Source organism: Nematolebias whitei, chromosome 14, assembly GCF_014905685.2.
Source record: "Nematolebias whitei isolate Nwh7 chromosome 14, NemWhi1, whole genome shotgun sequence".
Taxonomy (NCBI): domain Eukaryota; kingdom Metazoa; phylum Chordata; class Actinopteri; order Cyprinodontiformes; family Rivulidae; genus Nematolebias; species Nematolebias whitei.
In genome coordinates this window covers 3,188,116-3,205,455 of record NC_056511.1, presented here as the reverse complement: position 1 = coordinate 3,205,455, position 17,340 = coordinate 3,188,116, and the positions used below count along the sequence as shown (strand labels likewise).

General features: G+C 42.5%; 1 protein-coding gene across 1 annotated transcript in view; it reads left to right on the top strand.

Annotated features, from left to right (window-relative positions):
* LOC119420382 (polypeptide N-acetylgalactosaminyltransferase 10) overlaps positions 1-17,022 on the top strand; it is a 64,044-nt gene extending 47,022 nt beyond the window's left edge. The window contains exons 5-13 of the mRNA XM_037687767.1: positions 2,061-2,246; positions 3,426-3,609; positions 4,866-4,983; positions 11,938-12,045; positions 13,340-13,561; positions 15,376-15,492; positions 15,658-15,807; positions 15,886-16,119; positions 16,980-17,022. Of these exons, the coding sequence (XP_037543695.1) occupies positions 2,061-2,246; positions 3,426-3,609; positions 4,866-4,983; positions 11,938-12,045; positions 13,340-13,561; positions 15,376-15,492; positions 15,658-15,807; positions 15,886-16,050 (1,250 nt within the window). The 3' untranslated portion in view covers positions 16,051-16,119; positions 16,980-17,022. The remainder of the gene's footprint in view (positions 1-2,060; positions 2,247-3,425; positions 3,610-4,865; positions 4,984-11,937; positions 12,046-13,339; positions 13,562-15,375; positions 15,493-15,657; positions 15,808-15,885; positions 16,120-16,979) is intronic.
* Positions 17,023-17,340: the final 318 nt, after the last annotated feature.

Below are 17,340 nucleotides of genomic sequence, written 5' to 3'. Positions count from 1 at the left end.
TATATATATATATATATATATATATATATATATATATATATATATTACATAAGTAAAGAATACACCAAGTATTCTGACTATAGAAGGTAAAGCTCTGAACTAATCCGAGCAGACCCAGTCCCCAACAGAACCATCTCTCACCTGTAAAATGGATTAAACAGTATATTAACACATTTAGTATATTTTGTTTGATTTGGTAAATTGAGTTGTTGTATTTAAAGTAAATTAATGCAGCTACACAGATGTTAAAGTGAAGCTGATCAGTTCGGCTGCTTTTCTTTGTTTTGACTCGAAGAACGATGCTTTTAAATTCACATCGTTGTGGAAAAAATGTTTTCCCTTCATAGAAACTCTCTCCTGTAAATGAGTCTTTAACTCAATGTGGATTGTCTGTGATAGGAAACTCCAGCTGTTGCTCTTAACAGCTGGAGTTTCCCATCAGAAGGTGTTCATTGTGATCCACAGCTGGGCTCTAACTTCAAGGTCAGGAGGAGTCCTGCCGTGTTTGTTGGGGTGATAATTCTAAGGAGGGTGTTTCAGAAGGTCTGAAGAACGTTGTGTTAAAACAACGTCCGCCATTTGTTGGTTTTTGCTCCTGAGGTTTAACATCCTGCTGCTAATAACTGATGACGGCGCTGAAAATGAAAATCCCACAAACTGAACACCAAAATGGAAAAATGTGTCTGGTTCAAAGATGTTTAAGAATCAAAGTGCAGAGATTAGTTTTTTCTCTGTACATCCTGAAAATGTCCCCAAAGCTTCTGCAGCAGCCGAGCGTTCCTTTTCTAAATGATCAGTGTTGCACAGGGGCTTCAGCCTGGCCCTGGGCGGGGGGGTGCTGTGGAGAACTGGGACTCAGTAAACCTGCAGGTCGTCCGTCTGACGCTGTAATCCTGAAACCCCAGACCCTCCAAATATAACCCAACTAAAACATTAAGAGTCTCTGAAGCAGTTTCACGTGTGGTGGACGTCCTTCAGTTTGTTTATTCTGCAGCAACAACAGGAGATTTGTAAAAAAACAAGTTTTAAATTGTTTTATAGAGACGTAAAGATGCTCGACATGAAAGATAAATGTGAATTGAAGCGGCGCAGAGGTCTGAGAATGATCATAGGACTTATGAATGCACACAAAGCCTTTAAAGACCCCTTTAACAGGCAGAGCTGTGACTCTAGATGTTATTAATGTTATTAATATTATTAATATTATACGCCTGTTAATAGATGTGTTGTCCATACAAACATCTGGACCATAACTTCTGATCTGCTGAAGATAATTTAATGAAACTTCATGCTCGTGTGTACCATCGCTAGCTGAGGGCTCACGCTTCTCATCACCCCGCTCCAAGGTCAAGGTCACAAATCAAGGTCACATGCTGTTTCAGGTCTCTGCTCGTCCAGGCCACATCTTCTTCTGAGCGGAGATAACTGAACAGAAACTGATGCATATTTGCGTCACCCTGCGCTGCTGTTGAAGAGTTCGTTGATGGTGTTTAGATGCTTCAGCTTTCAGTTTTCATGATTTGTTTACATCCCAGGCAGGTTTTTGATCATTTTGTTCCTCCTGTGGTTCTGCTCGGGACGTGACGGTGCCAAACGTTCATGCCAACGTGACACTTCAAAGACGTTCTCGCTAAACCTCGTTAGGCCCGACTCGGCTTCAAACAGCGACGGAAACTTGCGCTTTTCTTTTGCTCATCTTGGAAAATTAGTAGATGTGGACGGAAAACCATCCAGAGCAGATAAAACTTATGTTTTAAAGTGCAGGAACAAAAAGTCTGTTTTGTCTCAAGGATTTTTCATTTCAATGCTTTTTTAGCCCGAGATGCTCAAAACTTATGTGTCTATTTAAAAAAAGGGAAAATATATTTATTGTAGTAATTCTTTTGTTCATATATCAGAGTTCTCAAAGACTCTTATTGTTATAAACTGTGTTCAGTCTGTGTAAAAATACAAATATTCTGAAAAGTACGAGTCAGAAGTAGTAAAATGATTTCTGCCACTTCACAACAGAACCCGATGCTGGAGCAGGAATCTGACCGTCGGTCCTTGTTTGTGTGCAGAGCACCTGAAGACGGCCCTGGAGGAGTACATGACCCGGATGGCCAAGGTTCGAATTCTGAGGACCAAGAAGAGGGAGGGTCTGATCAGGACCCGGCTGCTCGGGGCCTCCGTGGCTAAAGGCGAGGTCATCACCTTCCTGGACTCTCACTGCGAGGCCAACGTCAACTGGCTGCCTCCTCTGCTGGGTGAGGAAGACTACCTGAGGCTCAGAGCGGAGAAAAGGTCCCGTGATGTCATCAGGTTAACGATACGAGTGACAGACGATGAGTTTAGTCCTGGCTGGTTGGTGATATGCATTTCTTCAATGATGATTATCTAGAATAACCTGTTTAACTTGTCTGACTTGTTTCAGCTGTTTAACCTGCTGCCTGCTCATTTTATGAGTTTATGATGTCACATGACATTTTGTCTTGGTTTCCGAAACTCCCTGCTACTCGATACTTTACAAACCAACTATTTCACCTTTAAATTGTTCTTTATTCTTTCTATCCAGGCGTTTAGTCCTAAAACTCTTTTTTTCCTCTAAAATTATTGATATCTTGACTTAAAATCCCTGAATTTTCCAAAACTTGTTTTGTTGTGGGGCAGCACGCTGGATCACTTGGAAGACCTGTTGCCTCTCAGTGAGAAGGTTGCTGGTTCAAATCTCGGCCAGGGGCCTTTCTGGGTGGAGTTTGCATGTTCTCTCCGTGCTGCGTGGGTTTTCTCTGGGTACTCCAGTTTCCTCCCACAGACCAAAAACATGCATGTTAGGCTGATTGGTAACTCTAAATTATCTCTAGGTGAGAGAGAGAGTGAATGGTTGTTTGTCTCGTTTGTCTCTGTCTCTGTGATGGACTGGAGACATGTCCAGGTGTCCCCCGCCTGAAGATGATGGATGGATGTTTTGTTGTAGTTAAATTAAAGTTGTTAAGTTAAAGTCTTTAGTCAGTGTTTTTTTCAAATTTCTCAAAAATCCAAATATTCTATTTTGGTTCTATTCTCGAATTCCCCCCTGGGTTTTATACTTTGACTGTCTGACTGTCTGTCTGTCTGTCTGACTGACTGACTGACTGTCTGACTGTCTGTCTGACTGACTGTCTGACTGTCTGTCTGACTGTCTGTCCGACTGACTGACATCTTTTATATTTGCCCATCTCTTCCTGAACAGTCTTCTCTGATTGGTCCGTCTCTGTGAATAATCCAACCTTTAATTCCCCAGCAGTTCCTCAAAACCTTTCCTTGTAATATTAGTCGATGCTTCAGCAAAGTTTTAAATTTGTCAAAACATTCGAGTTTCCTGAACTTGCCTTCAAAATGAAACTATTTGGATTTATACTTAATTTAAAGACAATTCTAAACAATAGTTATGTTTGTGTTTTCAGACCGAATCGCCCAGAACAGGAAGACCATTGTGTGTCCCATGATTGACGTCATCGACCACGATAACTTTGGCTACGGCACGCAGGCCGGGGACGCCATGCGCGGCGCCTTCGACTGGGAGATGTACTACAAACGGATCCCCATTCCTCCGGAGATGAAGAGGGACGACCCGACAGAGCCTTTTGAGTGCGTCACATTTCAACAGTTACCACAGATTATCTTGAAACCATGAACATTCCATTAATCTCATTTTAGGATTATTGTTGGAGCAAAAATGCACAATTGGAAGTTTATCATCATCTAACAAGCTAAGTTAGATACTGATCAAACCCCCAGTTTTGCACCCTGCTGATCATGTTTTGTACAAGTCAGGGATAAAACGCTCACTACTTTGCACCACATGCACTTTGTGCACGTATCCCTGCATGAACACAACCCTGCAGGCATCAAATGGACCTAATTCTGTTTGAATTGTTAAGACCTGAACTTTCGGCTGGTTCCTGTGGGGTGCAGAGAAGTCCAGACGTTTCTGTAATCTCTGCTTTGTTTTGTTCAATAATTATTTTTTTACCTTTTGGAGGTAAAACCTGCAGAAACCCGACTGATCGCTGCTCCTGAGATACAGGAAGCCCTGCAGTGTTTCTCTGATAAACCTGCTTTTAATTGATCCTCCTCAGGGACGACTTTGGAGAGAACAGACCTCCTGCTGACTCACCGCCTCCTATTAATGAAAACCTTGTAACCATGACAACCTAGGGATGCATATATTTAATATTTTTGTACTGCAGAAGACAGATTGGCCGATGGAAACAGCTGCTTGCTGGTTGGTGTCGCCAGGTGCTGATGCTTTCATTCAGTTAGTGAGCGTGCTCACAACAAACGTGACGTAACGTGTGTTTGCAGCTGTCTCTGCCTCAGGTGTTCAGCAGCAACAGACTCAGCCCATCGCAGCAAACACACACCCTGCAGAGGGTTAATGGTTGTAGATTGTCCCCATTATGTGGAGGGAAGGGATCCTTCTATAAATATAACAATTAGGAGGAAGTTACCACCTGGATTTAACTCAACAGCTCAGACCCTCCCATTGAAGATGATCTGCAGTAAATCTTTGTTTCAGAAGAAAACATTCAAACTTTGTCAAATCTTGGAAGAAAACGACTGTTCCCTCTTCAGGGGGCTCCACAGCGAGTCATCCTCCTCCATCTCTGTCCTCTGTGTCCTCTGTCCTCACTCCAACTACCTCCATGTCCTCCGTATATCTCCTCTTTGTCTTTTTCCTGGCAGCTGCATTTCTAACATCCTTCTACCAGTATACCCACTGTCCCTCCTCTGGACATGTCCAAACCAGTTTACGATACATTTAAAATAAAAAAAAACTATTTAATTAGAGAATACATTAGTACAGCTTCTTTGTAACAGCACCATGTGTTTGTGTCCTGCAGGTCTCCGGTGATGGCAGGTGGGCTGTTTGCTGTGGACAGGAAGTGGTTCTGGGAACTGGGAGGATACGACACTGGTCTGGAGATTTGGGGAGGAGAGCAGTACGAGATTTCATTCAAGGTAAAAACAACAGAACCATTTTACATCTGCTTGGTCTGCTTTGAAATAATCTGAGATGTTCAGATGAAGTTAAATGTATCTGGGAGAGAATAATCTAAGCTGGATTAAATGGGATAAGGTTTGCTTGAAAAGTTACAGATTATCTCTTATTCTGAGACTTTCCATGTTTTCTTGTTCCGGGCTGTCGTTGAGCGTTCCTTCTTGTTGGTTGAAAAGTTGTTTGTCGTCTTCCTGAAAATAAAACACGAGATTGATCCAAAATGAGCCAACATCACCAACCTCCCACCACCGTGCCGGACAGTTGGCAAGAGGTGTTTGTGTCAAGGTGTCGCATTTGGTCTTTGCCCCAAGCTGAAGCTGTGCATTCTGGGTAAACGTGTCCACTATGGACTGGTTTAGAACTTTCTAAACTGGAGTTGTGTTGTTTTTACACTGGAGAGGCCTTCTCCCATGACCTTTGACCTTTAACTTGTTAACTGAGGCTTGTAGAGTCTGAGCTGGAGCTCATTTTCATTCAGTCTTTATTCGTACAGGTTAGTCTCATTGGGTCTCGGGGACTCTTTTACAAGAGAGACTGTTTTAGACGGACAACATATAAAGTGAAGAAAACAATATATAACAATAAAAAGCAATTAAAATTAAAAAGTATTACACTCAGATCAACAATTCTTATAAAACAAAGTAAAATACTAAAAACAAGAACATAATTGCTTTGATTTTTTTTAAACAATATCTATTTCTGAAAAAGAAACCCAGTTTTAGTTTCAGTTTATTTTCAACAAGTGGCTTGACATAGAGATGTGCATCAGTTGAAATTCCCAAGTATTTGTAAGAATCCACAACCTCAACAGGAACACCAAGTGTGGATGAGATGGGAGGAAGAACTGCTGGTACCAACTTCCTGTTTGAAAACAACATCCCTTTGGTTTTATCAGCGTTTAGCACCAGTTTGAGATGGAACAAGTCTGACTGGATGATGTCAAATGCAGACTGTAGAAACTGGAAAACTTTGGCAACTGTTTTAGCTCGACAGTAAATATGTGCATCATCAGCATAGAGATGCAAGGAGGCGTCTGGAATGTTTTGACCTACATTACTTCTATAGATTGTAAAGAGAGTGTGTCCTAAAACTGAGCCTTGTGGCACACCATTATTGACAGTTAAATAACTAGAAGAAGAACCGTCGTGTTGAACACATTGCCTCCGATCTGAGAGATAATTAGAAAACCATCTGATAGTGTGATTTGAGAAACCAGTATGTGAGAGCTTATGATATAAGATGCCATGATATACAGTATCTGACACGTTGGACAGGTCTAGATAAAGTGTGGCACAGTGATTTCTCTGAGCGCTGCACAGTCTGACCTTCAGGGTGACTGTTGGGACATCCACTCCTGGTAGTTGACAGCTGTCTTAGATGTTTTCCACTTGTGAATAATCTTTGTCTCTGTAACATGATGGACGGTTTATACATGACCTTTGACCTTTCTCAGATTGATGGGCGGCAGCAGTTGCTTCTCTGAGGTCACTGCTGATGTCTTTCCATCTTGCCATCGTGTTAAAACACACCTGTTTAACTTCCTATAGATGTCGTAGACATCGTTTGTCACACAGTATTCCTGCACGGTTTGATTTAAAGTCTGTAAAACACGAGAAGAGTTTGTTTTGTCCATGCCAGGTCGAGTTGACCTCATTTTAAGATTTTAAACCTTCTGTTGCTTTTGACTTAAGAAAAGGAGTGCTTCATCTTTACCAGACGTGATATTTAAAGCTTTGACTGTGAAACGAGCGATAAGCTCCCTCACTGAAGACGGGGAGAAAACCTCAAGTTTTTAATTCTGCTCCTCGTCTTTTCATCTTGTTTTAATAATTACTGATATAATATCCCATAGCAAGGTTATTATTTCAGCCAAGATGATCAAACTGTAAAATTATGCTATCAGCACATGCCTCCCTGTGCCTCTCAGGTCTGCTTCATGTGCTCAGATATTCAATTTGGTTCCGTCTTTATTAAGATCCCCATTAGCTGATGTGCTGCAGTCGGCCCGTCTCCTGAGGTGAGCAGATTAACCGACTCTCACGCTAATCCTTACAACCAAACTGCTGCTCCCGCAGACGAGCAGACCCCGCTCGCATGTGAAACAGAATTACTTTGTGCACCGGCACGGTAAATCTGAAGCTCCGTCCTGGCGACAGCGTTGTGAGAGCGCCAAACATCTCCCGCTCACACAGCGAGATGATATCGGAGCGCGAGGGCTCGACGAGCGCGGAGGCAATTTAAGCTCTCGTGCAGCGCCGGAGGATGGAGCCGACTGCAGATTCTTCCTGTGGTTTTAGTCGTGCAAACACTTCACACACACACAGCTGCTCTGAAGGCAGAACTGATTAAACCTTTTCCACCATGAAATGTGCTGTAACTGACTGTGTCTGTCTTTTAGCAAAATATCTCGTCGCCCAGTGGACAAATTATAAGGACATTTTCAGAAGGTAATCTCATGATGTACAAGAACTGAACACCGGCTGCCACATCTACCACTTTACTAAACTAGCTGAGTGGATTTTATAAATGTCGAGCTAAAGTTCAGTGTGGTACAATAAAACTTTATTTATAAAGCACTTTAAAAACACCGTAGACCAAAGTGCTCTACACTAACACATACAAGCACAAAAATCACAACATCAACAGATACCACAAAAGTAATGAACTGTTAACATCATAAAAACAACAAACAGTAAAAACAATAAAAACAAATAAATTAAAAACAGTAAAACCAACATTTCAAGCTGAGTTAAAAGCCCAAAAGAACAAACGTGTCTTCAGAGAAGATTTAAAAACAGGAAGTGATGTCAGAGGCAGCTCGTTCCACAGTTCAGGGCAGTGGCTGAGAACGCTCGGCCACCTCTCAGCCTCCTGCTGGACTTTGGGACGACCAGCAGCAGCTGATCTGCTGACCTGAGAGAGCGTGAGGGAACAGCTGGAGCAGGTCAGACAGATACTGTGAGACCATGAAGACATTTGAAAACAAATAAAAGAACTTTAAAATGAATCTGAAAATGAAATGGGAGCCATGATTCTAAAACTGGGGTGATGTGCTCTCGTTTTCTGGTATCAGTTACTATCAGTTAGCGTTCTGAACCAGCTGAAGTCGAGTCAGTAATGACTGGTTCAGGTCCACATAAAGTGAATTACAGTAGTCCAGAAGAGTTGTAATGAAAGCATAGATTAAAATCTCTAAATGATGGTTTGACCTTGGCCAGTTGTCTCAGCTGATAAAAGCTGGACTTGATCCCTGATTTAATCTGAGCATCCAGTTGTCCAGCCTCGCTGCTGTCTCAGCCAGATGTTTTGTTAAAGGATCCAGATCAGCATGGACTTTGGAACATGGGCTTAAACAACAAGACCTCAGTCTTTTTCTCATTAAAATGTAAAATCTTCTGTGACATCCTGCTCTGACTTCTGCCGTACATTCCAGGAGTTGGTTCACAGACTGTTTGTCTTGTTTTAATGGCACATAAATTTGGCTGTCATCAGCATAAAAATGAAAAGTAACACCATGTTTCCTGAGAAGATATCCCAGAGGGAGTAAATAAAGGGAAAACAGAAGGGGGCCAAGTATAGATCCCTGAGGTATTCTACATGTGAGAGGCGCTACATAGGATTCCACAGCACACAGAAGCTTCTTTCTGTTACTATAGTATCTAAACCACTGTAGAGCAGGACCCGGGATGCCCATCCAGTTCTCCAGGCGAGACAGGAGGATGTGATGGTCCACTGTGTTGAAGGCAGCGGTTAGGTCCAGCAGCATCACAACCACACAGTGACCAGAGTCTGTGGCTGAACGAATGTCATTAAAACCTTTCTACAGTGCTGACTCAGTACTGTGGTGAGTTTTAAAACCAGATTGAAACGGTTCAAGAAGGTTGTGGTCGTTTAAGGAAAATGTTAACTGGCTGTAAAAGTTTTCTCTAAGATCTTTGACATGAAGGGCAGTTTTGAAATTGGCCTAAAATGTAGGCAGTAGCTGGTAGTAGCTGCCAGTCATCCCTAACGCATCGTCTGAGCACTATCAGAAAAGAACATACACTCATATTCTTATCTGAGAAAAACCAGCAGACCCTCCTGCTGCCTTGGGTCCAAACGACCCACAAGGCCTGCGTTCTAAAACGGGGGCGTCCATTTTGACCTGAGGGCAGCAGGAGGGTTAACTCCTGTGCAGCTAAATGTGCACGCCAGCTCCCCCGAGTACCAGAATGTGAAAAGAATGAATGATGAATTGAACTTCCTACGGTTTGTTGTTTTATTTAACTGTAAAATATTTGAAGTGCTCTTCGTTCAGCTTTGTTTGTAAAGTTTCATCACGGTTGTCCTTCTGAAAGCTAATTATTTAATAATCACTAATAATATTCAGTCTGAGTGGCACAAGCCTCGTTCTTTCTGTTGTGCACGCCTTAAATGCTGTGTTTGCTCCTTTTACAGTTTTATCTTTTGTGTTCCTTACTGTGATGCTGTGACCTTTAAATATTATTCAACGTTTTACATTTTAATTGGATGCAGGATTGCTCATGTTGCTTCACGATGATTAAATAATTAGAACATAAGTCCTGACCTAAATGCATCACAGTGTCTGTGGGTTTTAAGACTCCACGGTTTCTTCTTTTAGTTTCAGATTTGAGTTTTTAGTCACATCAGGATCTTCTCATGTCATGTCGAAGATGTGACGTTTTGTATTTATTTATGTTTACCGTTTAAGACATGCATGAACTAAAAGATGCCATAAACCCAGAAGGAATTTATTGTGAAAAGTTTTATTTTTTAAACCTTATAGCTGTCCCTTAGATCCTCATTGATTTGTGGTTATGTATGCCCACATGTTCAAGTTATAAGTAAAATGTTTTTTTTTTAATTTAACCTGTTTTCCGCAGGTTTACTTGCAGTTCCTAAAGTTTCCAAAAGCAGAATGGGAAGAAGATCTTTCAGTTATCAGGCTCCTCTCTTGTGGAACCATCTTCCAGTTTCTGTAACTTGTCCACTTTAAAGATTAGGCTTAAGACTTTCCTTTTTGATAAATCCAATAGTTACGGTCGGCTTGGGTTTCCTGAGCAATCCCTTAGTTATGCTGCTATAGACTTATACTGCAGGAGGACAAAATGACCTCATGCCCTCTCTGCTGCTGTCTTTACTCTTGTTTATATTTGTAATTATTTCTATCTTAACATGTTTTTTATCTTTCCTCCTATAGTTTGTACACCTGGACTATAGAAACCACGCCTGGACCTGTCATTCTGTGTTTGTCTGTTTCTACTTCCTGTCCTCTCAAACCCAGCCACTCGAAGCAGATGGTCCCTCGTCCTGAGCTGGTTCTACTGGAGGTTTCTTCCTGTTAAAGGGAGTTTTTCCTTTCCACTGTCTCCTTTGTGCTCGCTCAGGATGAGAGACTGTGAGGAAGTGAAGACTGAACACAATCTGCTGCTTCCTTAGAGAGAGAACTTTTACTGGTTTTCTTTTATAATGAATGTGAATGTTTCTGTCCAGTGCTCTGAGATGACCTGTTGTAATTTGGAGCTACAGAAATAAACCGAATTGACTTTAAAATTTTGTGGACTCTGATCCACGGGAGCGCACGTCTCCTCTCTGTCTTCTGGCTTCATATTTTCCTCGCTGCGTTGTGTCTTTAAAGACGGCCTATTTTCCACGTTCCTGTCGTTAAGTCGTCCTTTTCACGTCCTCGCCGGTTCGTTCTCAGCTTTGCGAGCCGACTCAGACAATAGCTGCTCTCGTCTTTATTGTAGCTGAAGGTTTAAAATCGAGGACAAGCGTTTGAAGTCTTTGTTGTGCCTCATAAACAAAGTGAGAGCAGAATTAAATGAGAATAATGCTCGAAACGAGGCACTAAAGACGAACACACGAGGAGTGGGATTTGAAACGGAATAAACCCGTTTTGGACAAATTCAAGTCATTTCAGGGACGGAGGATTTGTTCTCCTGAAAAACTGCAACTTTTTCATTTTTTACCTGTTAAATGTCAAAATTGTGCTGCTCATGGTGTCTGCATGTTGGAGTAGCTCTCACATTCATTCTGAGATTTTGCTTTTGAAAACTTTAATTACTCTTTTTTTCTGGATGTAAATCACTTTTTTCGGATGATTACGTCCTCTGGTATCAGATGCTGTGCCGCTGGAAGGATTTTTACTGAAACCTTTTTTTACTTTTGGACATTTGTTATGATGCGTAACCATAACAACAAGGTGGTTTTCTACAAACGGGATTAACATCTCATAAGCTCAGATAAGACCTCAACTACAGCCCCAATTCGCAAATGGGTTGAAAAGGAGGTGCCATAGATGCATTACTGTCTACCTGGAGGCTGTGCTCGAGTGCCCGATAGCCGAGATCTTGGAATTGGCAAGAAACATGGTTCGTGACATCGAGAGGACCGAGATCGTCCCCCGGCACCTGCAGTTAAGTCCGCTGAGACGAGGGGCTCGGCTGGGAGGAATGGCCATCGCTCGGGGAGGAGTTCTGCCTGGTGTTCAGGCAGTCCTGCTGACCAAGAGGACCAAGAGGTCTGCTGGGTCTGGGTGGACGGATCGGCATCTGCAGCCAGTTTCGGATCTGCTGTGGTACGGACTGCTACAAGAGATCCTTCCTGCTCAAAGCCATCAGCATCTAGAACAACTCTAATGAAACCGGGATGAGCTTCAACAACATTGAATTTCCCTTTGGGATTAATAAAGTATTTTTCAATTGAATTGAAATGCTCTAAATTAAACAACGTATTTTGTTATAAATGGTTATTTAAAAGAGCAAAGACGAAACAATGTCCAATACTATGCAAGAATCTCATTGTCTTTATTTCACCGTTGGGCTTTTGACACTTCCTGTTTATTTCTCTCTGCAGGAGAAGATCAGGCTGAAATGACAAATGTCCATCTTTTTGTTTCTGTGTCTCTGAAGGTGTGGATGTGTGGCGGTCGGATGGAGGACATCCCGTGCTCAAGGGTGGGACACATCTACCGTAAATACGTCCCCTACAAGGTTCCTGGTGGCATCAGTTTGGCCAAGGTAGAGACGGACCCACAACCACCACGTCACGTTTGTGATGGACACGAGAAACAAAATCCTTATTATGATAAATAATTAACATTATTTCCTGATGCATGCTCAATAATCCAGGTAGAAAAATCCAAAAAAGTTAAATCTGGTCCTCTGGACATTCAAAAAAACAAAAGCAAAACAAAGCAAAAAAAATCTCGAAACGTTTCGTCTCTCATCCAAGAGACTTCCTCAGTCTGAGGTGCTGTTTTCAGCTCAGTCTCTTAAATAGCACCTTCTCAGGGTGGATCAACCAGTTTGCTGCTGACAACCAAAACCAGCTGATCACATGCTCAAGAAGGACCATCAGCCTAACAATGGATCATTAGCACCTGATGGCTGTTTACTGTTCACAGAGGTGGTGTTTGGTTTGTGGATATACAAAGTCAAAGTTTTTTTTTGTCATACATGTGGTGGAACAAAATTGTGTACACAGGGTCACAGTTATATCCAACAAAAGTATAAAATGTAAAAGAAAAACCATAATAAGATCTAAGATATGAACTAAGAAAAACGTTAAACTAAAAATACACTAAGCACTAATAGTACAAAAACAATAGGCCGAACAGCAGCACGAACATGAGCACAAGCATTCATATATAGCGTTAGCGTTAGTAAGTGCCAGCAGTTGTTGACATGGGGGGGGGGGGTTGAGTGCTACATCTGTCGTCTGTAGCATCTAAGCTAGCATATTAATGTTGCGCGCCAGCTTAGCGCTACATTATTGCTGGAAGTTCTTGACCGGGTTAGGATGCGTGAGAGAAGCGGAGCGTGCTCTATTCACACAGGGAGAGCTGTTGGTCAGGCTACTCCTTGTTGCTCTCTGAAATAGTTATTGAATCAAGTGTTTACTTATGTAGGTAAACGTAGATGTTTAACAACCTTTAAAATACACCAGAATGCAGGAAATGGCATCTACTTTGTTCAAAAGTTTCTGGTGGAGGACCGCCAGACCCCCACCAGTGTGACCCCCCCATATTAAAAATGCTTCTGACACCAATGGGCAATGAGGATGGTTATGAAATGCGTTGTCTGAGCAGATGTAACATCAGTTTACCGGGAAAAACCGCATATTTCTTTTAAAAGCGTTCAACATTAGTACAATTTAAATCTTTCTAAAGCTTATAGAAGAGCTGGGAGGTTTGAAACCCGAAGGTGGACAAAATTATTTTTTCTCTGTATCTGTGTGTGTTTCTGTCTGTAAACCGTCGTAAAAAGTCGAGAATTTCTCTGAGAAATGTAGGATTCTTTTCTCTCCTTAAAGAACCTGAAGCGCGTTGCGGAGGTCTGGATGGACGAGTACGCCGAGTACGTTTACCAGCGCCGGCCCGAGTACCGCCACCTGTCGGCAGGAGACATGACGGCGCAGAAGGAGCTGCGCAGCCGGCTGAACTGCAACAGCTTCAGGTGGTTCATGCAGGAGGTGGCCTGGGACCTGCCGAGACACTACCCTCCGGTGGAGCCTCCTGCCGCTGCGTGGGGGGAGGTGAGAGCCCGCTTAGGTCATCAGACCGGCCCAGCGGTCATAAACACAAATTATCATGCATCTTAATGTTTGATTGAGTTTGGTGTTCTCTGATCAAAAATAAATACAACTTTGCTTTAGAGGAATATTTACTTTTGTAATATTGTGAGCACTTTTAATAAATAAAGCCTCAATCAAACAGTTGCTGTGCATAAATCTAAGTGTAGAGAAACACGTTTTTTAAATCTTTAAGGATGTGAAGGTTAAACAATTTGTCCAGATTCCCACCATGAAACTAAACAGGAAGAGCAGTCGTGCAGTTTTCAAAATAAATCTGGATGCATTAGTTTATTACATCTTTGTACACATAAATCTGATTAATTTAATAATTAACTGAAAAGCCTGCAAGCAGGTTTTCTGCAGACATTCATTAAGAAAATATAAGACGAATTAAAACGTGCATTTATGTTTGTGTACTTTACTCTCCCTTTAGTAGAAAACAACCCTTTTATTTTTCACTTCCTGCTGTGTAGGTTTACTTTCTCATTATTGACATGTGCTGTTCACAACTGCAGCACCAACAGAAACAGCAACAAACACCAAAAAAGGGATTCATCTTCATCACAAGGATCAGCTAAAATATTAGGAATAAACAAAACTTCAGTTTTATGTAAATCATAAAAATCATTTATTGCTTCTAGATTAATTATTATAAGGTTTGGCCTCATTTGTGTGTATTGGTCTGATTTTATGAAAGAGTTTCATTTTAAACCTGTTTGTGAGCAAACATTTTCAAATATTAGTGAACAGTCGGAACAACAGACAGAATCTGTTTTTGTTTTTTTACATTGAATTTCTGTGTTAAAAAGCTGTGGTTAGGGTCTGAAGTGTACTGACTCACTCAGATCTTTAATTATTCATTATTACAGTGTTTCATGTAGGGATCAAAAGAGTCCAGTTCTGAAGAGAAGATCCTGAATCTGTTCAAATAAAAGTCAGTGAAAGCACCGGATGGCCTTCCTGACACAACCACCGAGCTACCACAGCCTGGTTAAGGGCCTTGCTCAAGGGCTCAGAGTGGGGCAAATGAGGGAGGAGACAGGTGTGGGTGCTTCACCTTTTCCACCCACATTTTGATGTTGTCTGTACGGGGAGTTGAACCAGCGACCTTCCGATCACAGGCCCACCTTCTCTAAACTTTGCGCCACCACTCTCCAAATATAATCAAGGTTCTTTATTGTCATTTGCATCACGTGGTGCATGAGGTGGAACGGAATTGTGTTCTCAACGTCCCATTTACACCCAACAATAGCAAAAATATAAAGTATAAAAAGAAACCGTAAATAAGGATCTAAGATATACGCTGAACCAACGCCAAACGATACTCTCAAAGATCTCAGATACATGATAAACACTGATAATGTAAACTAATATTGAGTCTAACAGCCTCAGGGTAGAAGCTGTTCCTCAGTCTAGTGGTTCTACACTTAATGCTCCTCAACCTCCTTCCTGATGGGAGTGGGGCAAAAAGTGTGTGTGCTGGGTGAGTGTGGTCCTTCATGATGCAGGTGGCCCTCTTCCTGCATCTGGAGGTGTAGATGTCTGTGATGTAGGGGAGACTGACTCCAACATCTTCTGTGCAGCCTTCACCACTCTCTGCAAAGCTTTTCTTTCTGCAGCTGTGCAGAAATAATAAATATAAGAGGATAATGCACAAGTGTTGAATTATTTCATTTTGTGTATAAAAACTAGTTTTTATTGAGACGAGGAGAAGAATGAAACGATATCCTCCTGACTTCATGGGTTTCAGCGTCGGTCTGTGTTGTTCTGCCCAGATCAGGAACGTTGGCAGTGGGATGTGCATGGAGATCAAACACTTCGTCTCCGGGAGTCCCATCCGCCTGGAGACCTGCGTGAAGAGCCGCGGTGAAGCCGGCTGGAGTCACGGACAGGTAACCATCACGACTTCACATCATCCTGGTTATTTATATTTCATAATAAGTTTCATGAGTTCACTGAAGGCCGGTCTTCTGAGTTAGACACTCGACTTGAGTCGTTCATTCATCTGACCAGGGTCAACAAGTCTCTGATGATGTCATCTCGTCTGCTCCCTGCAGGTGCTGACCTTTGGTTGGAGGGAGGACATCCGGGTGGGCGACCCCATGCACACGAGGAAGGTGTGCTTTGATGCGGTGTCCCCCAGCAGCCCCGTCACGCTGTACGACTGCCACGGCATGAAAGGCAACCAGCTGTGGAGCTACAGGAAGGTATTTTTAGCCGAGTCCTCAGCTGAATCTGTGCAGGAGTGACTCGATGCACCATCCTGTTCTTTTGGTGTCCTCCAGGACAAGAGTCTGTTTCACCCCGTCAGCAACAGCTGCATCGACAGCAGTACGAGCGAGCGGCGGGTCTTCATGAACACGTGCGACCCCGGCTCTCCGAGCCAGCAGTGGCTGTTCGAGCGAACCAACGCCACCGTGCTGGAGCACTTCAACCGGGGCGCCAACTGAGGTCACTGAGCTGCGACACGAGGCTTCTTCTGAGGAAGTGATCCTGAAACGGTGATCGCATTTGTGCACGTGAGTGACACAAGACATGCAGTAATAAACTGCGTTTGATGGTTTGATAAACAAGATGATCGATGGGTGTAAACTATTTAAAAAGAGGTGTGGAGACAAGTGTTTATGAAAAGTCTTGCATCTTTATTCTTCGTGCTCTCCTCCAACTGTTATTTTAGGGAGATCTAAATTTAAATACCAAGAAATAAAAGCTGAAATGTTGACCTCTAGTTTCAAAATAATATGAATATATCAAATGTTTGCAACGCCCCGATGTATAAACTAAAACTGGTCATTGTTGGAGGCGGGGGTGGAAGATGAAGAATAACTTTGATTAAGAACAAAAAATGTAACAGTGCAGGAAGAAGCAGAAGCCCAGTGGACTTTAAGATACTTGAACTCCTCCACTTGAGATAGAACATCACCCTCGACCTGAAGAGAACAATCCACCCTTTTCCAACTGAGGACCACGGCCTCAGATTTTCATCCTTGTTCAATTCAACAAAGCAAAAAATGCAGCACGCAGAACCAGTTAAGCTACATTTCCTGTCAGTGGTGGCCTCGTTTGTCCAAAGTTCTGCAAACTGAATCTAATTGTTGGTCATTTGTTTGGAGGAAAGTGATGAAGAGATCTAAAATAAACCTGAGGTGCTGGAGCTCTGTTCTTAATCTCCGGTCTATTAATCCAAGGTTTCTGCTTGGATTACTGAACAAAGACAAATCTTTAAAAATGATTTAATCAGAATTAGTTCAACCACTGTTTTCCCTTATTCTCCATATTATAACAAAAACTGAGCCGACGGCTTGACGTCAACTTACGTGTTCAACCAAATAAAACCTTTGCGTCGTTGTAATCCGCTGTTTTTGGACGTGTTTTCCAGATAAGAATGGAAGTTTCAACAGCGCAACGTGCCGCCTCTCAAACGTTCCCCTCGGTCCAGCAGTGGTCCGGTCCCCCGGCTGGCAGCTGAGGAGCTGATTGGACCGAACGCCTCGATGCCCAGAATCCAATCATACAGCTCCAGTTTGTGATGGGGACGGAGGTAAAAGAAGGACACGCTTCCCTGAACACCAGCTCTCCAACACTTCTGCCTGCTGGAATCCACTTACTGAGAAATACTGATAAAAGTGATTTAAAAACTTATCTCAAATGTGTTCTGTCCTTCTCCAGGGTGGGACGACCCCGGTGAGATCAGGCTGACCTGTGGACACCTGAAAAGATAAAGCTTTAAGAACTTGGAC